The sequence below is a fragment of the Balaenoptera ricei genome, chromosome 9 (assembly GCF_028023285.1).
Source record: "Balaenoptera ricei isolate mBalRic1 chromosome 9, mBalRic1.hap2, whole genome shotgun sequence".
Classification (NCBI taxonomy): Eukaryota; Metazoa; Chordata; class Mammalia; order Artiodactyla; family Balaenopteridae; genus Balaenoptera; species Balaenoptera ricei.
In genome coordinates, this window is record NC_082647.1 from 15031108 (window position 1) to 15053785 (window position 22678).

Below are 22678 nucleotides of genomic sequence, written 5' to 3' on the forward strand. Positions count from 1 at the left end.
CAAAGATCTATAATGCCTGTATAAAGAGTCATTCTTCATTCAGTTGTCATTGATAAACAAAAATAATCATATTAGCGCTCACAGACTTTCTTAGAAGATAGAAAATATTTAATTGAACAACTCAATTGTTTAAAAAAAAAACTCAGTGCCATTAAGACATATGTACAGCTACCCCTGAATGTCGAAAATATGTTTTATGGTTAATTCCAATTGCTTTAAGTCAAATCTGTTTTTACCAGTAATTCCATACTATTTACTTTACACCTTTTACATGCATAACTGGAATTCACTTATCTGTAAACGTTAGCCTTCTGGAATGTCACTCAGGGTCTGAAAGAGTGAACAACTGTATAAGTAGCCCATGTTGTCATAAAATTCCTGTAGCAAAGATCATGTATGTTTATCCTTGGGAGCTCCTCAGAATCCATTTAGTCTTATGCCTTTAGTCTTTTTTTCTCAGCCCAGCAAGTGTGTGGAGTGGTAATAAAGAGATACTAGAGGCAGGCAGCAAGAAGAAAGTTAATAGCTTTTAAGTGGAGAAGGAGGAAAAATGATCTGCAAGGCACAAACAATTTTTTTTTCTCATGATGGAGTCATTAGTATAGGAGAACACAGCTCTATCCACCTTAGTAACTCAACAGGGCATCCCTCTGTTATAACACCATATGTCAGAATTAATATCTGCATCTGAGGTATTAGTAAAATAAAGGGTAAAATGAGTTTGTTCTATTTTTTGAAAATCAGAGAGGTGTGTATGCTTTAGAAAGATTTCATTCCAAAACAGCTTGAATCGTTTAGAAGTTCTAGAAATTGACATACGAGGAATTGCTCTTTGTAGACACTTAAGAAATGAAGTATGACTGTCCTGTGATGAAAAGAGCTGGGTAGTGCATACAGAATATGTAGTGGGGGGTCCATCACAGTGAGAAATAATGCAAATAAAGAGGGCATAGCCTCTATTCCTAGTTTGCTTGCGGAGGCTATAACAGAGCAGTACAGAATGCAGCTGAAGGAGCGTCTTTGGCACAGAGAGGAGTGGGTGGCACAAGAGAAATATGGTGGGTTGACTTTTGTTTGTATCCCTGGTCATTTTCCAAGTACCTATTGGCTCACTTCATAAGACTGTAAAAAGATCTTGAGGGACCTACTAGTTCTTGAATTTAAGCTTGTTTTGGTCACACATCAGTAAGAAAAAGACAGTACAACAGGAAAAAAAAAAAGATGAAAAAGCAGTTCAGAGAAAAAAAAGATGAAAAAGCAGTTCATATATTGGCATATATGAAATATGCCAATAAGCATATGAAAAGATGCTCAATAATACTAGTATTCAGAAAATGCATATTAAAATCAGATCTTTTTGCCCAGTGTTATTGACAAAAATTAAAAGGATAGATAATATCCAGTGTTGGCAAGGATGTGGAGAAACATGATTTTATTATTGGTGGTAACATTTTTAGATCACTTGTAGAGGGCAATTTGTGATATCAAACTTTAATATGCTTGTATCCTATGACTCAGCCACTATAGTTTTGCAGTCTGTTCTACAGAAATATTTATATGCGTTCTCAAAGGTATATTTACTAGGATATTTTAGCATTTATTTAGAAGTGTTACTGGTAATAGACAAAAAAAAGTGAAACCAACCTACATTTTCATCAGTTAATTTCAGGAGTAATCAAATTAAATTATGATGCATTCTTACAGTGGAATCCTATACAGCCATTAAAAAGAATGAGTTGGGGTTAGATGTACTGACATAGCAAGATTTCTTGGACCAAAGTGGGAAAAAAAGTTGTAGAACAGTTCATATAGCATGATCCCATTTAGGAACAAATAAACATAAAACTTATCAGAGTTTATGTACATATATGTATGTAAATACATAGAAACAAGTGTGAGAGTATTCCCACCAGGCTATTAACTGTGTTTGGGAAGGAGAGTGGGACTGTAAATGGTAGGGCAGTATAGCCAGACTTTTATTTTTTAATTCTAAATATAGCTGAACATCATTTACCCAGAATGGCCTGTATCTGACTTATTCAGGATAAGCAATATTTCTGGAATTCAGACATCTTAATTATGAAAAAAAAATCAATAATAACACCAAGCAAAATAAAAGAAAAATGTATTAAACATGTGTCATCATAAATACAGCAAATTCATTTTACTTATTAATTTTTGCATAGAAGATCAGAATTTGCAATATATACTCTTTTCCTTTAAAGGGCAGAAAAACATTGGGCAATAGTAAAAATAAAAACAGGAAATTTTAATTTGTCAGGAAATGGTTGTTGGTCTTCCGAGTTTGGAAACATCAGTGATTATCAGAGGTTGTTTTAGAATTGAGGACGATGGATCAACTGTCTGACGAGCTCTGCCAGGGTCAATTGTTTGCTCGTGCTACGTCTTGTCTCCCTTTCCCGTTTTCCAGAACCTTCCCATAGTAGTAAATGACTTTTCCTCCTTAGAATGTACACAATATAAAATGGCCTCTGTTGGAGTATCTTTGGTTTATCAGTTACAATTCAACTTGCCTTGCATGAATTGGGCCACTGTGATATCAGCAGTTGCTCATTGTATCCGTTGGCTTAACACCATACCTGTGAATCCTGCAGAGTAGCAAATGTTTCTGTTATTTCAGTAGGGTTATACACTCTATTCAAGTTTACTTGCATAATGAACTTTTTTTTTTTTAAGTACAAAGGAAAGTTATAAGTCTCAGTAAGGTATTGCTGACATATGCTTGGTCAATGCCTATCATGTGATTATGTGTAAATAATCTTATAAACTATATACCTTCTTTTATAATAATTCTTAAGCTTTTTCTTTTTCTGATTATTTCTAGGAAATTACTTCACAAAAGATGCCATCAATTCCCATAAAAATTGCCTGTGTGATCCCAAAAACATCGTTATGTTTGTAGCCCGAGTCCTGGTTGGAGATTTTATTGAAGGACATATGGCTTATGTGAGCCCTCCTCTGCAGTATGACAGCTGTGTGGATACAAGGTTGAATCCCTCTGTTTTTGTCATCTTTCAGAAAGATCAGATTTACCCAGAATATGTGATTGAATATACCGAAACAGACAAAGCCTGCGTGATTAGTTAGAAATGATGGTTACAGCGTCATAAAGGATGCCATAATCATTCTGTTCACTTATAGAACCAGACTGCCCCAGATAATAGTTAAACTTACATTTCCTCTCCTATAAATGCCTTTGATCAGTGGTTCCCAAACTTTACTGCACATTTGAATCATCCGGGAAGCTCTAAAAAATTCCACTGTCCAGATTTCACCCCACTCCAACTAAATCACTTTTTCTGGGGATGAGAGCCAGGAAGAGGATTGAAATGTGTCATAAAGTTTGGGAATCACTGCCTTAGATGTAACTGGTAAAGACTCACTTCTAAAACTTATGTAATTGCAGCAAACTTTCTCTCCCAACTACTCTTTTAGTTTATTGCATGACATGGTTTCGTTTTGGTTAAATTGAAAGAAAATTAATTTGGGAAATTTGAGAGAAATCTAAAAATGCCTATTGAAATAAGGACATAAGACAGTACAAGCAAATCTTGGATGGAAGATTGTGAAAAGTTGGGGGAAAATTCTTAGGGATACACTGGGGGAAAAAATGTAAGGGCAATTTAAATGCTAGCACAGACATAACTGCAGTACTATACCTTTTCTTTGTGGTGAAACTGATTTGGGGGCATGCATTTCTTTATCTCTACGTTTATTTAGGGCACTCCATCCAGGTTGACTCTTTCTGAAATTCAATTAAAAAAGCTGCTAAGTGGGGCTCAGAGAGAAGCAACCAACTGGAGTTAACTGCCCATTTGGGCTCTATGAAATTATGGCAAAGTAGACGTTTATATTCTAACTAATATGATTACAGAGAAGGCTTTTTTCAGGTCAGACTTTCATGAAGTGTTGGTTGGTATTTTGGGGGGACTGAGTTGCAGTAACCAGATTCACACAAGCACGACTGAGAAATCTGAGTGCTGTTGTAGTAGTTCGCTGTGGCAGTTGAGGCTCATCAAGAAATTAGGAGCAGGACCATCTGCTGAAGGATGGGCCCCTAAGGAGGTGAGATGAGTTTCCTAGTGAGACAGAATCAGAACGAAGAGAACAATGCCCCAAACAAGGCTTGCACCTGCTAGGGGCTTCTTTTTCTAAATATGACGGATTGTGTAGAATTGCAGCACAATCAGTTTTTAGAGCAGCTGAGGTGCCTGGACCAAGAGTTCACTTTCTTATTATGAATCAGCGTTTTCCTTCCAGTTTTCCTTTTCAACATTGCATACGAGTCGCCAACATTTCCTGTTATAGTTCCTTCCAGCAGGTATGTTATAAAAATTAATTAGCATTAGAGTTGATTTTATATTAGATTTTAGATCAGTGCAGAGATCTCTACAGCTCCTTGGCTTTAAAGGGCTCCAACAGTAACAAATGTATAAGATATGTTTTAGGGTAGGGTTATTTTTCGAGACGCTTGCTGAAAGTATTTTCATTCACTTATTTTTTTCATGGTAGCTTCTGTTTTGGAGTTTTCACTTCCTGATCTTGACCCTCACATTGTAGAGATGCTATTTATCCAACTCTATCCGACTGCCCATTGGACATCTCTAGTTGGATCTTTCACAGGCATCTCTAATTCAGCATGTCCAAAATGGAGCTCTCCATCTGCCTCTCTCAAACAAATCAGTTTTTCCCCCCAGAAAAACATCTGCTCAAGCAGAAATCCAGAAGTCATCCTTTCTTTCCCTCCCCCTGCACATCTAAGCAGTTCGCATGTTTTCCTTTTTAAATATCTCTTTGTCGCCTTTTAAGTTGTTCTTTGCTTAGCAGCAAGAATTTAAAATTTTTTACTTTCAAAACACAAATCTGATCATGCCTTTAGAATAAAGTTCAAAATCATCATCATGCCTCCACATGCTCTCTCCCTTCCCTGTCCTCTCATTTATTTTCTTTCACGGTCACCCTGGCTTTCTTTCAGTTCTTCGGTGCCCCTTTTAACCTAGCTCGGTGGTTCTCACCCAGCACTCTTGCCTTTTTTTTTTTTTTTTAATGACAATTACTTTGTAACATCCTCTTCATTATCTTCAAAAATGCAATTCAGTGGTAATATACTCTACCTATACACAATTTTAGAAGGAAATTAAAAATTAAATAAAATTAATATCAACATAAAAGGGAATGAAAGGTACATAACTTGGGCACGACTATACTACAAGACCTCATTAAGTAGTCAGACGTTTACATCTACTTATAAAGAATAAATTTGAACTTAAAAGAAGGTAGGAGATCAGAAGCTATTCTGCATAAGAAGTATGGGAAAATAAAAAAGCAGGGATACGAGTGGACATTGGAATAAAAACTAGTGATACAGTAACTTATCTGCATATGATAATACTTATTTCTATAAGAGAAAGAACGAAACCACCTTAACTGAAATGAAGATACTATGCAAGGAAATCTAGGGACTTCCCTGGTGGTCCAGTGGTTAGGACTCCGTGCTTCCAATGCAGGGGGCAGTAGTTCGATCTCTGGTTTGGGAGCTAAGATCCCACATGCTGTATGGTGCAGCCAAAAAAATTAAAAAATTAAAAGTTAAAAAAAATAAAAAATAAAATAAAATAAACTTAAAAAAAAGAGAAAATCTACAGATTGTCGAAATGGAGAAAATGAGGAAATAACTATATTCTTGCAGGCGAGCTGTAGGTCATACACGAATGTCTAGGGAGACATTCAAAATTCGTATAGCATGCAGAGTAATTACTTATTGTGAGGAGTTGTCCAATGTATTGCAATATATTCAGCATACTTGGCTCTCACATACTAAATGCCAGTAGCGCCCTCTCCCCCACTGCCATTACGGTGGCAACCATAAACCCTATCAGATCTATTCACCTTTTTCAGAGCAGACAGTTTGTAACATCCCCTTTGCTGTCCTGAGATGATGATTCAGATACTACAATCTACATGAATTTCTTAAGAAATCAATTTACTGCCCTAACTATTATAATGGAGAAACAGAAGGAAAGAAGTTTGTAATAAAGATAAAATGAATATCAATGTGTAAATGCTCCAGCATGACCACGCTATATGACATCATGAAATAGATATCTACTTCTACTTATAGTGAATAGGTTTGGATTTAAGAGTCGATCAGAGGCTATTTCCTGTAAAGAAGTACAGGAGAATGAAAGATTATTGGTATGGGTGACACCAGAATGAAAACCAGTATTAGGGTAAGTCATAACAGACTATATACCTTCTCTGTATGTGGTAAGGGAAAGAGCGAAATTACGTTAATTGAAATAAGGATAATAGGACAAGACAAATTACAGACTGTCTAAGAGGAAAAGAGGAATTATATTCTCTCAGGCGAGCTGTAGGTCCTACATAAATGTCCAGCAGGACATTAGAAAGTCGTATAGGGTACCGAATAATTCTTTGTGTGGGACTAGCCCATACACTGCGGGGCATCTGTTTTCCCTAGCTACATCCACTCAATGCCAGTAAAAGTCCGCAATTATTGTGAAGCCAACAATCCATCAGTTTCCAAAATACCACAGTGAGAACCACTCACTTAGTTAACACCTAGCATCTTTAGATTAGCTTACTAACCTCCATAAGGAGTCCTTCTATAGATTAAACTGGATGTTTGCCTCCCGGATCTCTGGTTTTTAAAACCCTTTGCGGCTTGCTTTGTTCATTTTAAGCATCTATCCACCCTGGAGTTGTCTGCTTTCCGCATTAGAATGTAAGCTCCATGAGAGCTGAGTCAACCTGTCTTGTTCACTGTGCCACCCCAGATACCTAGCTGACTGCTTGATATGCTGATACATTGGATAAATTTTGTTGAATAAAGTAAGCTCAACTTCTTATAATTCAGTAGTTGTATTTCTTCTTGTTCTTCTCCAAGCTCCATTTGAGATTATCTAATAAAAGGAAATAAATATTAATTTTGGCTCTGCTGCTTGTATTTGCTCTATTTCCAGGTATCTCCAAAAAGATAATCAATTGCAGACACCAGTGTATTCAATGGGGGATAGAGGATGTGTGTTGCCCCTTCCAGCTTCATCATTCCAGGACTCAATGACCAAGGAGCCTTTAGCACACTGCCAGGGGAAGGTGGGGTGGCTGTGAGCAGAAGCCTGCAGTTGGTTGCACATCTTTTGTCTCGGGGCTGAGACAGGGAGAGCTGGAAACTGCTGACACACCTTAGGGGTGGGAACAGAGCCAGGCTGAGGCACAAAAGTTAAAAAAATGTAAATGATCTTCAGCAGAATTGTCCTATCAGTCACTCCTTCAAAAGCCCTTCTCCACTCTTTCTTTCTTTTCTTTTTTTTAATAAATTTACTTATTTATTTATATTTATTTTTGGCTGCGTTGGGTCTTCGTTGCTGCGTGCCGGCTTTCTCTAGTTGTGGCGGGCGGGGGCTACTCTTCATTGTGGTGCGCGGGCTTCTCATTGCAGTGGCTTCTCTTGTTGCGGAGCACGGGCTCTAGGCACGCGGGCTTCAGTAGTTGTGGCTCACGGGCCCAGGAGTGCAGGCTCAGTAGTTGTGGCGCACGGGCTTAGTTGCTCCGCGGCATGTGGGATCCTGCCAGACCAGGGCTCAAACCCGTGTCCCCTGCATTGGCAGGCGGATTCTTAACCACTGCGCCACCGAGGAAGTCCCCACTCATTTGTTTTTAATCATAAAGCTTTGGATGGAGAGAGAAAACCTTTATATGGCAACATAGATATGATTAAAGTGAAGGTAAAATTTGCCATTTGATACGGACTTCAATGTAAATAAAACAATGTATAGCCAACCCATTGCTGTCAAAAACACCTAAATTCAAATATACAAAGTGGCATCAAACCAAGCATGAGCAGATGTTTGAGTTTTTCCACTTAGTTATTTGTTCCATTTGTTTATTTACTTTGCCATAGCAGGCTCTCAATTTTTCAGAAATGTTTGATGTTGCTACTCCCCAAGGTTCTGTCCTCCCATCTCTGTTCTTCACTTTATTTGTGCTGAGTGACCTCATTAACTCTGACAGCTCCAAGTACTAGTACTCTGATGTCACTCAAATCAATAGTCTCTTCAATCTTTCTTAAGCTCTTGTAAATACAACTGCCCACTGAGCATCTTCTCTTGGATTGTCCACTGCAAACAACACAATCAAAATTGAGATGATAATCCCTCAACTCCTGTTTCTCTTCTGTTATTCCTTATCCTGTCTTGGTTTTCTAGAAATCCATTCTTATTACTGCCAGGGATCTTTCTAAAACACCTATCCTACATTAGAAGTGTTAAGGAAAGTTACAGTTACTTTTGTTAATTATGCAAATAGTGTTAGGATTATGTAGGAAAATTTACCATTTTTAAAAGTCATGCCTACTGAAGTATCTAGGATTGAATTATCTAGAAATTGAAATCGAAAATTACAAATTCTCAGCCAAAACAATCAGGCAAATAAAATAGGACAAAGTGTTAAGATTTTATAACTCAAGGAAATAGATATATATATGGGTGCTTATTCCACTGTCTTCTAATTTCCTGCTTGAAAAATTGTCTACTACAAAATTTTTTTTAAAACAAAAACAGAATAAAAAACACCTGTCCTACAATATAGCCTGGCATCGTTTTTAAGTGTTGGGGATACAGCAAGGAATAAGACACACAAAATTCCTGCTTTCACACATTTGAATTCTACAAATATATAAATAAGTAAGAAGAAAAACATGAGTGATAAGTTCCATGCAGAGACCGGGATGCTACTTTAGGAAAGGCCTTGCTAAAGAGAAGACATTTAAGCTCAGAGTTGAATGAGAAAAAGGAGGCATCTAAAAGGCGGTGCGGGGGACCATTCTAGGCAGAGGGATCTCTGTCACTTGCCAGCGGAAATTCCTTCAGTAGCTTCCCAAAGTCTTCCATAAGTCCAAATTTCTTAAGACGGCAGAGAAGGTCTTCTGGCATCTGGAAGCTAAAGTGGCCTTCCTCTTTGGCTTCTTTATGCGACATTAACTCATTTAATCCTCACAACCGCCCTGTTAAGACAGCAATTCGGCTAGTTGAGTTCCTCAATTATGTTTTATTCATCTTTATACTCTGTTGCTGCATTAGCGGTTGGCTCAAAAAATGGTCATTAAATCAGCATGGTGTTGGGCAAAAAGATAGCTCCTTAATAAATGCACAGGTCTAAACAGGTGCTGTGCAACAGAAGTATAAAGTGAGCCATTTTACATTTTCTCTGGATTACATTTACTACATTAGAAGTAAAAGAAACAGATGAAATTATAATAACGTTTTATTTAAATATTATCAGTTTAACATCATGAATATGAAGTTTACACTCTCTGCATTCTAAAGCTTCCAAATCCGGTGTGTGTGTATTTCACACTTGCAGCACATCCCAACTCGCACTGGTCACATTTCAAGTGCTCAACTCCGGCTAGTAGCTACGTCCTGAGGTCTTCCTCTCCCAGCTACCTAACGCCGTCCAGGTAGGCACCTTCTACCACATTCCCCGTTTCATCTTCTTTGTAGCCCTTACCAGTATCTCAAATTCCCCCTGACTGTACAAGCCCCTCCAGGCGAGGACTTAACCTTGAAGGGTGCCTGGCGCAGAGCAGGCGCTCAATCAAGTCTGTCTCCGCCCGATCCGCGCCCAGGATGGACCCAGGCCCGGGGGCCCGCCCCTCTGCGCCGCGGCCCGCGGGCGGCCGCCCCTCGCCCGCCCTCCCCCCGGCCCGCCCCGGGAACGGGGTTTGTAGTCGTGGACGTGACTGGGAGGAGTCGGCCCGCCTCGGATTTCCGCACCGGGAGCCGGGCCGCGACCATGGCGGAGCCCACGGTGTGCTCGTTCCTCACCAAGGTGCTGTGCGCCCACGGCGGCCGCATGTTCCTGCAGGATCTGCGCGCCCACGTGGAGCTCTCGGAGGCCCGGCTGCGGGACGTGCTGCGCCAAGCCGGGCCCGACCGCTTCCTGCTGCAGGAGGTGGAGGTGCGGGAGGACCCGTGGGACGCCGAGGCCGAGGTGGCGGCCGGCCAGGGCGGCGCGGGCGGCGGCGGCGGCCCCTCGGCCTGGCGGGTGGTGGCTGTGTCCTCCGCGCGCCTCTGCGCTCGCTACCAGCGCGGCGAGTGCCAGGCCTGCGACCAGCTGCACCTCTGCCGCCGCCACATGATGGGCAAGTGCCCGAACCGCGACTGCTGGTGAGAGTGCGGGCGGGTCGGGGCGGCGGGCGGGACGCGGCGGTCAGGGCGCACGGGCCGCGGGCCTGGCCTGGCCAGCCGGAAGCGGGACCCAGCTAAGAAGTAAGAAAAGGGGTCGTTGGTCCGGGCCGGACTCCCCCCTCCGGAAGGGCGGAAGGAAAGCCCCGGGAAGGGGCCCCTCCGGGTCCTTCGCGGGGACGCCTCCCCGCGCTCCCAGCTGCGGAATGAGGCGGAAGATCGTCTGGACTTGGACTTCTCAACCACCTCTCTCCGCCTCCCCCCGCCCCAGATTGCAGCTTCTGCCCACCTCCCCCCCCGCCTCCCCCCCCCCCCCCCCGAGATCCTCCACAGCACGGCCGGGACAAATTAGGTTGGGACTTTTGCGTTCATTTCCACCAGTGGCCCTTTGGGGGCCATTTGCGGACCCCATGAGATTCATGGATCCTTTATCCAGAGGTCGGCCCTTCCCACTTGAGCACAGAGTTTTACAGACACGAGTCTGTGCTCTCTAGGTTTAGAAAGCGCGATTTAGTTCGACGTCCCCCCCCCCCCCCCCCCGCCCAGGAAACTGAGGGCTGGATGATTTGGAAGAGGTCGTTTGAGGCGGCCTCCTAACTCCAGTCTTCCTCGGTTTCCTCTAGCCCCCCGAAAGTGGGGTGGGGGGAGGAGGCATGCATTCTTTTTAAGGTTGGTGGATGGTGGGGTGCGCAGCCGCTTGGGGTGGAGAAGGCCCAGTGCGGTCCTCTGCAGAACCCACCCACGGGCACCCTCTGTCAAGGCAGGTGACTGGAGGAGGGGGTCCCTTTGGCCTTAAAGCATCCTCATTCAGAATTAAATGGCTCTGGGAAGGGAGTTGCATCATCCCAGATTTCTTTTTTTTTAAAAATAAATTTATTTATTTAATTTTTTGGCTGCATTGGGTCTTTGCTGCTGCACGCGGGCTTTCTCTAGCTGCAGTGAGCGAGGGCTACTCCCTGTTGCGGGGCGCAGGCTTCTCATTGTGGTGGCTTCTTTTGTTGCAGAGCACAGGCTCTAGGCGCGCGGGCTTCAGCAGTTGTGGCTCACGGGCTCCAGAGCGCAGGCTCAGCAGTTGTGGCGCACGGGCCCAGCCGCTCCTAGGCATGTGGGATCTTCCCGGACCAGGGCTCGAACCCGTGTCCCCTGCGTTGGCAGGCAGACTCCCAACCACTGCGCCACCAGGGAAGCCATCTCAGCTTTTTTTATTATCAGAGCTTATTAGACTGTAGTATCCATGGGTTCATGGAAAATTGTGTAACTTCACCTGCAAGTTGAAAGTGACCCTAGGGAAGGGATTTGACAGTCTGGCCCCTTCTTCATCTGGGCCTCTGATCCAGACCTTTGTGTTCTAGGTCTACCTGCACCCTTTCTCATGATATCCACATACCTGTCAACATCCAAGTCCTGAAAAACCAGGGACTGTTTGGTCTCAATGAAGCCCAGCTTCGGATCCTTCTTTTACAGAATGACCCCTGCCTTTTACCAGAGGTGAGTCACTAAGGAGTCACCCTCATATTGTCTGCACCTTGAAAAAAGTCAGGGGAGACAGAAAGATGTTGGGTCAAGCAACTATTGAAGAGAAATACAAAGAACATATAAAAGAAAAAAAAAAAAAAGTCAGGGGAGAACATCAACAATCTGCTTACAGAGGACAGCCTGAGGGGAAGGGGGGTGGGTATGATACAGTGCTGGCCTTTCTGCAGTCTATAATTTTATTGGGCTTTGATACACAAGAAGTATGGTATAGAAATAATAATAATGGCTACTGGTTTTTTTGAGCTCTTACTGAACGCTGAGTAATTCATATACCTTAGCTGATTAATAGCCTATGAGTGAGGTATGCCTGTCCCCATTTTACAGGTGAGGCAACTGAGGCTCGATTAAATAACTTGCCCACATAGAAAATGGCTCGATTAAATAACTTGCCCACGTAGAAAATGGCAGATTTGAATTTAGTTTTGTCTGATTATGAAGCCTGTGTTCTGTGAATTACCTGTTTATACTTTTGCTGACTTTTATATCCAGGCGTTTGTCTTTTCCTGTTAATTCATAGGATGTCTTTAACGATACAGATCCCTTTTTTGGTCACATTTGTTACAAATATCCCCCCCCCCCATTTACTTTTTGGGGGCTTTAGATATTAATTTGAATTGCTTTGGAACTACATTATGTTGTTCCAAAGGTACCCATTATAACTGCTATAATGGCAGAATTAGCACGTTTGTATCTGTTTAGCTATACACAAAGAATTTTTTAAACAGAAGGGTTGGAATCCCCAAAGAAAGTATTAACGAGAGATCTTGGCAGGAAGGGAGAGGAGGATGCGGCAGCTATAGGGGGGCGGGGGGGGGCGGTCTGTTTTGTCTCAGAGAGAAGGGACAGTGCAACTTCTGTTTACCTTTAGTGTTTATGAAATTTTCTGACTTATAGAAGCTTAACATTTGTATTGTTAAACTTACTGCATTTTTTTCTCTATGGCTTCTACCCGAGTACCCTGGGTCCAGCCTCATCTTGTCATATTAGACTATGTCAGTGTTCTGTGAGCAGCTGATGGGTTGGCTGCATTTAAGACAGGAGCCTGCCTTCGGTCTAATCATCTGGAACTGGAGGTGCATGGCACGTGGCACAAAACACGGCCACTTAGACAGCAGGGACCGTGGACAAGCACAGTGGATGAGGCAGAAGTGGTACCTCACATCTCGTGTGTGAAAATGCCTGGTGATTCCTTTCTGCCACACTCCTAAAGATTCTGTATGTAATATAGGTACAGTACACATAAAAAATCAATAAGGGGCAAGTATTGTGATACTGTGATTTATAATAAGAAATATATATCTGGTCTTTGTCTCTGCCCCTGCCACAGAGTTCCTAAAACCCTTGGAATTTCCTAAATTTTTTTTTAACTTTTTATTTTATATTGGAGTATAGTTGATTAACAATGTAGTGATAGTTTCAGGTGTACAGCAGAGTGATTCAATTATACGTATACATGTATCTATTTTTTTTCAAATTCTTTTCCCATTTAGGTTGTTACATAATATTGAGTAGAGTTTCCTGTGCTCTACAGTAGGTCCTTGTTGGTTATCCATTTTACTTTTTTTAAAAATTAATTAATTTATTTATTAATTGTTGGCTGTGTTGGGTCTTCGTTGCTGCGCGCAGGCTTTCTCTAGTTGTGGTGAGTGGGGGCTACTCTTTGTTGTGGTGCGCGGGCTTCTCACTGAAGTGGCTTCTCCTGTTGCGGAGCACAGGCTCTAGGTGCGCGGGCTTCGGTAGTTGCAGCGCCTGGGCTCAGTATTTGTGGCGTGCGGGCTTCAGTAGTTGTGGCACACAGGCTTAGTTGCTCCGTGGCATGTGGGATCTTCTCAGACCAGGGCTCAAACCCATGTCCCCTGTGTTGGCAGGAGGATTCTTAACCACTGCACCACCAGAGAAGTCCCTGGTTATCCATTTTAAATATAGCGGTGTGTACATGTCAAACGTGAGAGCGATAAAAAGTGACTTTTGTTATGTTCATGTGGTGACTTTTGGAAAGCCTCTAGGTAACCTAGGGATGGGAGCTGGTTTCCCTAAGAACCAATCATGTGATTAGAAGGTTGGAACTTTAAGTCTCACTCCCACCTCCTGGGAGGGAAAAGGGCCTAGAGATTGAGTTCAATTACTAATGGCCCGTGATTTAAACAATCGTGCCCATGTGATGAAGCCTCCATAAAAAACCCAAAAGGATGGCTTTGGAGAGCTTCCAGGTTGGTGAACACGTGGAGGTGCTGGGAGAGTGGCGCCCAGATAAAGCATGGAAGCTCCACACCCTTTCCCACATACCTTGCCCTATGCATCTCTTCCATCCAATTATTCCTGAGTTATATATCCTTTTATAATAAACTGGGCATAGAGACTCGTACCATCATATCTTAAAATATAAACTACTTTCATTAAACAGTGTGATACTGGTTCCAGAATGTACAGGAGATGAAAGAAAACAGATCCTAGACCTAGCCCCCAAGTCAGAATAATCTATTGCTTCAAGATTTGCTAGAGCTGAGCAATAAGACCATATGAGCTTAATACTGTCTAGTAGAAGCCTTAACTTATACTCATTTTGTGAGTTTTTTTACATTTTTATCTTAATGCTTTTATTTTTCAAAAAACTGTTCTGGCTTCCTGTTTCTTCTTTTTTTCATTAATTGATTCTCACTTCTTTCCTTTTTCAGATGAGCTTTGGAATCATTCAGATTCCTAAAACTATTTTATAGGAATTCTTTGGGGGAGGTAGGAATTGCACTAAAATTATGGGTTCATTTTAGAAAATTGGCATCACAATCATAGGCAGCATACCATTTTTTGGCTTACTGACTGAAGTATAATTGATGTGCAATATTATGTTGGTTTCATATGTATGACGTTTAAATACATATGGAATGATCACCATGGTAAGTCTAATAACCATCTGTCTCCATACAAAGTTATTACAGTGTTATTGACCATATTCTTTATGCTGTATATTATATATCCCCATGACTTAAAAAAAATTTTTTTATTGGAGTATAGTTGATTTACAATGTTGTGTTAGTTTCTGCTGTACAGCAAAGTGAATCAGTTTTACATACACATATATCCACTCTTCTTTAGATTCTTTTCCCATGTAGGTCATTACGGAGTATTGAGTAGAGTTCCCTGTGCTATGCAGTAGGTCCTTATTATGTTTTATATATAGTAGTGTGTATATGTCAATCCCAATCTCCCAATTTATCCCTCCCCCTTCTTTCCCCTCTGGTAACCGTAAGTTGTTTTTTTTTTTTTACATCTGTGACTCTTTCTGTTTTGTAAATAAGTTCATTTGTATCATATTTTTAGATTCCACATATAAGCAGTATCATATGATATCTTTGTCTGACTTACTTCACTCAGTATGACAATCTCTGGGTCCATCCGTGTTGCTGCAGATCGCATTATTTCATTCTTTTTTTTTATGGCTGAGTAATACTGCATTGCATGTATGTACCACATCTTCTTTATCCATTCCTCTGTCAGTGGACATTTAGGTTGCTTCCATGTCCTGGCTATTGTAAATAGTGCTGCAATGAACATTGGGGTGCATGTATCTTTTCGAATTATGGTTTTCTCTGGATATATGCCTAGGAGTGGGATTGCTGGATCATATGGTAGCTCTAGTTTTAGTGTCCATACTGTTCTCCATAATGATTGTACCAATTTACATTCCCACCAACAGTGTAGGAGGGTTCCCTTTTCTCCACACCCTCTCCAGCATTTATTGTTTGTAGATTTTTTGATGATGGCCATTCTGACAGGTATGAGGTGATACTTCATTGTAGTTTTCATTTGCATTCCTCTAATAATTAGTGATGTTGAGCATCTTTTCATGTGTCTCTTGGACATGTCTCATGTGTCTCTCTTCTTTGGAGAAATGTCTATTTAGATCTTCTGCCCATTTTATGATTTGGTTTTTTGTTTTTTTTGATATCTAGCTACATGAGATATGTGTATATTTTGGAGATTAATCCCTTGTTGGTTGATCCCATGACTTATTTTATTATTTTTTTATTTTCTGAAAATTTTTATTGAAGTATAATTATTTATAATATTATATTGGTTTCAGGTATATAACATAGTGATTCAATATTTTCATACATTATGAAAAAAATCACTGCAATGAATCTCGCTTGACTTATTTTATAGCTGGAAGCTTGTACCTCTTAATTCCCTTCAATTATTTCACCCATCCTCCACCCACCTCCCTTCTGGCAACCATCCATTTGTTCTCTGATACCATTTTGTTTTAAACCAGGTCACTTGTGTCCACTAGAATTTTCCCACACTTTAGGTTTGACTAATTGTGTTCCTCTAATATCATTTAACATGTTCCTCTCGCCCCTGTATTTACTGTAAATTGATAGATCTGGACCTTTGATTGGATTTAGGCTTGATTTTGTAGCAAGAATTTTTTGTATATTTGGTATATTGTTAGGGTGACTAACGGTCCCTGTTTGCCTGGGACTGGGGGGTTTCCAGCCATGTCAGACTTTCATGCTAATACCTGGAAAGTTGTATTTCCTATTGCATCATCTCAGGAGGTACACAATGTCTGGTCCCAATGCAAATATTAATAGTGCTCCCTGAAAAATGCCCTAGTTTGGATAATAAATTGTTCACGCTTCCAGGTTGGTTTTCCTGGAAGCAGAGCCTGACATAGTGTTTTAGGTGCATGTGATATATGGAAGGAGGGATCCTTGGGGAAAATCTGTAAAGTAAAAACGAGGGAAGGGAGAGCTACAAGCAAGGTGAAGTCTGGCCTTGACTTGATTCATACCGGGGCTCTAGAGCAAAAATTACATTGAAGAATGGTTCTAGCCTTGAGGCAAGGGGGCCAGCCTTTTGTACCTGCATAGAAGTCACTCATTGGCTACAGGCTCTGGGAGAGGAGGGCGGGCCAACTGAGAGTCAAGGTCAGAGAGAGGCAGCTGAATATTAGTAACAGCTAGGGGAGATGTGGGTGGAGGAACTATTATATACCCATCTGCCTTTCACCCATGATGATTTTAACAGCCACTGATGACCAGAAGGTGCCATTTAGAGAAGCTGTCCTTTATTGGCTTAAGAGATACAGTGAAAATGAATGTCCTAAGTGTTGCTTCACTTCTGTACCAGGTCTGTTTGCTCTACAACAAAGGTGAAGCCCTGTATGGTTACTGCAACCTCAAGGATAAATGCAACAAGTTTCACGTGTGCAAGTCCTTTGTCAGGGGAGAGTGCAGGCTGCCGAAGTGCAAGCGGTCCCATCAGCTAATTCACGCTACATCCCTGCAGCTGCTGCAGGACCAAGGACTGAATATTCCAAGTGTCGTTAATTTTCAGATAATTGCTACCTACAAGCACATGAAGCTGCACAAGATGCTTGAAAATAAAGGTGAGACTCTCAGAGGTAGACAAAACACTATCAACAGTGTAGCGCTGAGCTGAAAGTGAGTCTGGGGAGAAAGCACTTCCTAGGTTAATTGCTGCTCTGTCCTTGGGGAAGCTTCATCAGTCAACATTCTATGATATCGAACTGTGATTCTAACCAAAGGAGGGAAGGGATGGAGTTTATTTTCAGCGCTGCCAGCTAATAGCCTCTGCCCAAGTGTTTGAACAGTGTAGCTCCTCGGTAAGTTGGGGGTCAGGAAGTAGGAAGAACAGTCTTAACCGCTTTGGTAGGAGAAAAGAGGAGGGAGGTGCGCTAGTGACTAGAAGCTAGGTAAGGATAATGTAGGGATGGGTTTCTTTTATTAAATGGAGTTAAAGTTTTTTCTTAAATTTTTAGGAAATTTTAACCACATTACAGAAGAATTTGGAAAACAGTAAAAATAAAAATCACATATGACTCCACTCACTGTTACTAAAAAATACTAGTTACTAGAAAATACTAGTCCAGTGGTGGTCAAAGTCTGCATTAGTTTAGTATCTTTCATTTTCACGTTCTACAACGTCATAAATATCTTCTCATATTGCCACACAGTCTGTCCTTTTTTAAGGTCTATAAAGTGTGGCTTGGTCTTCTTAAATTACAATGCGAGAGTACTTATTCCATTAGATTTGCTTATAGCTGAAAATGAGTTTCAGTGGGTGGTGGGCTTTGGAGAATTGCTGATAGGAGAACCAGATCATCAGAGTCCCTAAGCTTTAATAGGGAATTTCCTTGTGTTGGGATGGTAGTGGCCAACTATGAGTGGTGGTTTGAAGGTGGGGAGGGCTCTGCAAGTACCAGTGTCAGAGGCTGTGTAGGTGTGTCCCTAAATGGTGGCAGGTACGTTCTACCCTGTACTGTGGGTAGGGCCTGTTATTCTCTTCATCTGGTCTTGTTTAGTGGGTCTCTCCTAGCTATGGAATGTGACTTTCTGCTTGCTGTTGAGATACATAAATATATATGTATATTTTACTCCAGACGACACGAACTCTCCAAATACGAAGTGTTGGTAGTTTTATCGGTGATCTGATTAGCTGGGCTGATGCTCCCAACGTAGAATGAAATTTAGAGTGATAAAGGGCTATGTCAGGAAACCTCATCTCTTTCTTCTTCTTTTTAGATAATTCAGCTTCTGCTGAGCATTCCCAGGGCCTTGAGAAACAAGGAGTACACGTAGCTGGGGCTGCAGAGGCCGGTCCTCTGGTCTCTGGCCCTGCTGAGTCAGCCAAGAAGCCATGTTCAGGTAAACCTTAGAGGACGTCAGTGAAATAAGAAGAACGTTGTCCAATTGGAAGGTCTGAAAACAAAGCTTCTGTTGAGATTTAATTTGTAACCATTCATTCATTTAATCGTTTATTAATAATAGCTATAATGATACCTACCTCACAGGTTGTGGTGAGAATTAAAGAAGATGGAAAAGGAGAAAATGCCAGATTGGGAGGATAAAATTGGGGGTGGGTGGCTGAGGATGAGGTTAGACATTGAACAGGCAAAGGGAGAGTAAAACCTGAGAGTAGATGAGGTCAGTCCTGGGCAAATCCTGCGGTTCCTGAGAGCTTTCCCTGGGCTGGCCGGCCAGAGCTCTTAAAGAGGCAGGCTCCTGCGGACTTGTTCTGGGACCCAGCCAAGTGCTTTTCTGTATGCCCATATACATAGTTTACATTGTGGTATTCAGGGACTACATACACTTTATGCTCTTTTTTTTTTTTTTTTTTGCTTAACATTCCATAAGTATCTCTCCATATTTATTCACATTTATCATGCGTAATCATTTTCATGCACAGATACACTAATATATCATCGTTTGCTTAACTAGTTCCATTATTCTGGGATATTTTGATTCTTTCTAACAAATTTTGAATATAACTCTTTTCTTAAAATCCACACAATATTAAATTTTTACATTATTCTTTACTTTTGCTTCACTTATAGTTGCTGAATGATACTCTTGATTTTCATTTCTTTAAAAATACATGCGGGAATTTGCTGGCGGTCCAGTGGTTAGGACTCTGCACTTCCACTGCAGGGGGCACGGGTTAAAAAAAAAAAAAATATATATATATATATATATATATATGCAAGTAAATATTCTTCCGTATGTCTTCTTTCTATATGTCTTTATTTTGTGTAGTTTGTACATGCCCTTTAATTGCTGGGCCCCTCCTCTGTGCTGATGCAACTTGGCCTTTAATAGGCTCCTTAATTTTCGTAAAGGCATGTTGACTGTATATGATATGATATCCAACTCTCGTGGATCCATCCTCAGCCAACACCGCAGAGTATATAACTTACGGGTGCTCACCAGAGATTTCTACCTCACTCTGTGTACTCTCCATTTCTTATTAAACTTTTACCAAAGTCTCAGATTCCTGTAGTGTGAAGGATGCGGAGCTCATACATTCCTCCAAGTTGTATCCATTCTTTCTGTGATCAGGATGGACCATCAGAAATCTATATACCTCGCCCATTCCATACTGACTTCTCCCTTCCCCCCTTCTCTCTGCCCCTGCCCACCCAGCTGTCTCTTTTTAGTTGTACCTGATGTTTATTTCCTTGTTTTCATCAAGGGGTACCACAGAGAAGCAGCTTTGTGAAATTCTTTCCTGTGTTTGCTGTATTAATAGCCACAAATGTTGGTGTGTAAAGTGTTTTGTTTTGTTTTTTTTAATTTAACTCTCTGGCAAAAACATAACATTTGAGAAATAGGGCCAAAGTAGTGAGCTTTTCATCAAGCTAAATTTATTTAATTTAGAAAATTTTTAATCATGAAAACTTTTCTTTTCCATTGGGGGAGGTGTGCAAAAATGTCCTTTTTAAAGTGAGAAGGTGCTGTGTTTTCTCCTAATGGACAGTAAGAGTCACGCAACTTATGTTAATCTCTTCATTTTGGTTGCCAACAACAGTATTTCTGAAAGCTCTTATGTTTTGCATATCTTGCTTCTTTTTTCTTAGTTACGATTTCTCCGGTGCTAATTAAAAAATTTTCTTTATATTTTATTATTATTATTTACGTTTTATTCTTTTACTGTTTTATTTCTTTTGTAAGCCATGTTAAATCCTTAATGGAAACAGTATAGTGTATAAATGCATATTCTTTACATTAAAAGACTTAGTAGATTTTTACATTATTGTGTTCTTTTTATATATCTTATAATTATGCCTTTATATATGAAGTTATTGACCCTTTGTGATCTTTGTTGCAATATTTTATTCAATTCTACAATATTCCATTTTAATCTTAGTTCCATTGGTATTCATCCTATAAAAACATTTTATGTAATCATACCTCTTATTTTAATTTGATGATTCAGCTGTTAGAGAGTTACCAGATTAGAGTTTCTTCGGCAACTTATCAGGGCTTATGAGATGAAGCTGCACATCTGTAGGCTTCACGAATTCCAAATACCCTAAATTGAATGACTGACTTTCTTCCAGACTTGTTCCTCCTTTTGTTCTTTATTTTGGAGTGTCAGCACCAAATGACTTAAGCCAAAAACCTGCAAATTGTCCTATACTTTTCCTTTCTTCTTATTCCCTGTGTCAGATTGGTTACCCCGTGTTGCAGAATTTTCCACTTTAAAAATCTTGCAAATTTTTATCCTCTCTACCCCTTTCTTTCCATCCCCAACACACTGCCTTTTTCTAAACCCTCATCACCTCTTGCATTTGTTTTACAGATTCATAACTCAGTGGTATTCAAGTCTGTCTTGTGAGAGTTTTTTGTAGGAAGTGCGAGATGGACCCCTGTTCCACTTCAAGGATGGTACCCCCATTGTAATTTTTAATATAATAGGCTTTTGTGGATGTCATTGATCTCCTTACCACCCTTCTCTCCCCCTGCTGCCTGGTTGACCTTTTGAAATGCAGACCTAATCGTATTGCTTTTTTCTGCCATAACCTTCATTGGTCCCCATCACGGAGGATAGAAGTCATAAAACTCAAATCCCTACAGGGACTAGAAAGTTAAGATAAATGGATAAAGTGAGGTGGATGTGAGAGGAATGGGGGAAGAGAGGAAGTGCTGTGGCAAACTGTCCCATCTAAAAGGGACAACCGCCTCTTGCTTCCACGTGGGAATGCGGGGCCCAATTTGACGTATCATCCAATTTGTCAAAAGCAGCCACAAATCCAGAAATTTTTATGAGAAATTTTCTGATTTTAAAATATTGACTTTTAATTGAGTTCTTAAAATGCAGACCAATATTGCGTGTATTGACCTACTTGCAGTTTTTGGAATGTGCCATTTTATCTTGTGACTCTCTATTTGCAAATGATGCTCCTTCTAAGTGCCACTCCTTCCCTCCTCCTGCCTCAAAACCTGGCAAAATTAGATTATTTAAAATGTCAGGTTAGCCTTTCCTGACCCCAAGACAGGCAGCTCTCCTAGTGTTCTCAAAGCTCTAGCACTTAGTACATTACATTGCCATGCTTTTATTCCCCGGCTTTGAGCAAAAACATTATTTATTCTTTTTGGTAATTATAACACTTGGTAGTTAAATATTTTTTGCCGTATAATGAATTAAACTGCATTTGAATCTGTTGAATCAGTATCATATTGCTCTTCATTGATTCTCTTTCTCCTCACATATTTTTAGTATTCAAAGAATCTTTTTTGCCCTAAGGAATGTGTTATATAAGGTAAACATCCTTTTGATGCTTCGGTTTGAATTGTCTAGGTCTAAAATTAACTCTTTATGACTTATGTTTATGATACTAATTCTTTCCATCAAGGAATTAAGTCTTCATTATTGACGTATTTCTTGATTGCTTTCATTATAATTTGTTCATGTTTTTGTCTAGGTCATGAATATCCCTTATTGCATAAATTCTTTCTTGGCTAAATATATCTGTATTGCTACTAAGTATGGGAATCTCTATCTTCAGAATGCTATTGATTTTCAAAATATTTGTCTTTAGGTAAGTTGTCTTTGTTCTAACAGTATTAGATGGCTTGTTTGGTTTTATTTTTAAATATAAAATTGTAGCTGCAAAAATATTTATCTTTTCTTATGTATTTCTATTATATCTTTTTGTTACATAAAATTGTAATAAGATATTTTTGGATATTTCTTCATTTAATATGAAGTTAATTATTGGTTTTAAACAATTATATATTGTTATAATTGTCCCTATTATAATAAGGGAAATAACATCCTTTATTCTTGTTTATTGGAAGCTTTTGGTAGGAATTGGCATCTTTTGATATAATCATATAATGTTAACCATTTAAATTACCTAATATGATTATATTCATGGTTTTCATGGTATTAAAACATCCTTAAATTCTTGAGTAAGCTCCACTTGATAATGCCATATATTCTTTTAATGTATTTTTTATCCTATTTGGTAACTTTCAAGTGTATGCATCTAAACATTCATAAATAAATTTCATTTATATGTTATGTGTGTATGTAGTAATTTCCTTTTTATTGCTATATTCTCAAAATATAAATTTTGTTCTAGGTACTGTTTTGAGTTTTTGTAAATT

General features: G+C 40.1%; 2 protein-coding genes across 3 annotated transcripts in view; both read left to right on the top strand.

The window, feature by feature from the left end:
- ZC3HAV1 (zinc finger CCCH-type containing, antiviral 1) overlaps positions 1-6968 on the top strand; it is a 62767-nt gene extending 55799 nt beyond the window's left edge. Inside the window, exon 13 of the mRNA XM_059933251.1 lies at positions 2846-6968. Coding sequence (XP_059789234.1) covers positions 2846-3108 — 263 coding nt within the window. The 3' untranslated portion in view covers positions 3109-6968. The remainder of the gene's footprint in view (positions 1-2845) is intronic.
- Positions 6969-9766: 2798 nt separating this feature from the next.
- ZC3HAV1L (zinc finger CCCH-type containing, antiviral 1 like) lies at positions 9767-22067 on the top strand. Of its 2 annotated transcripts, XM_059932628.1 has the most exons (5): positions 9767-10211; positions 11582-11717; positions 16896-17154; positions 18311-18433; positions 21991-22067. In XM_059932628.1, exons 1-5 carry the CDS (start codon positions 9838-9840, stop codon positions 22029-22031), a joined length of 933 nt encoding a protein of 310 aa, XP_059788611.1. In that variant the 5' UTR covers positions 9767-9837; the 3' UTR covers positions 22032-22067. The 2 variants fall into 2 exon arrangements, with proteins under 2 accessions (XP_059788611.1, XP_059788612.1); XM_059932629.1 differs by lacking the exon at positions 21991-22067 and having other exon boundaries at positions 18311-19299.
- The last annotated feature ends 611 nt before the right edge of the window (positions 22068-22678 follow it).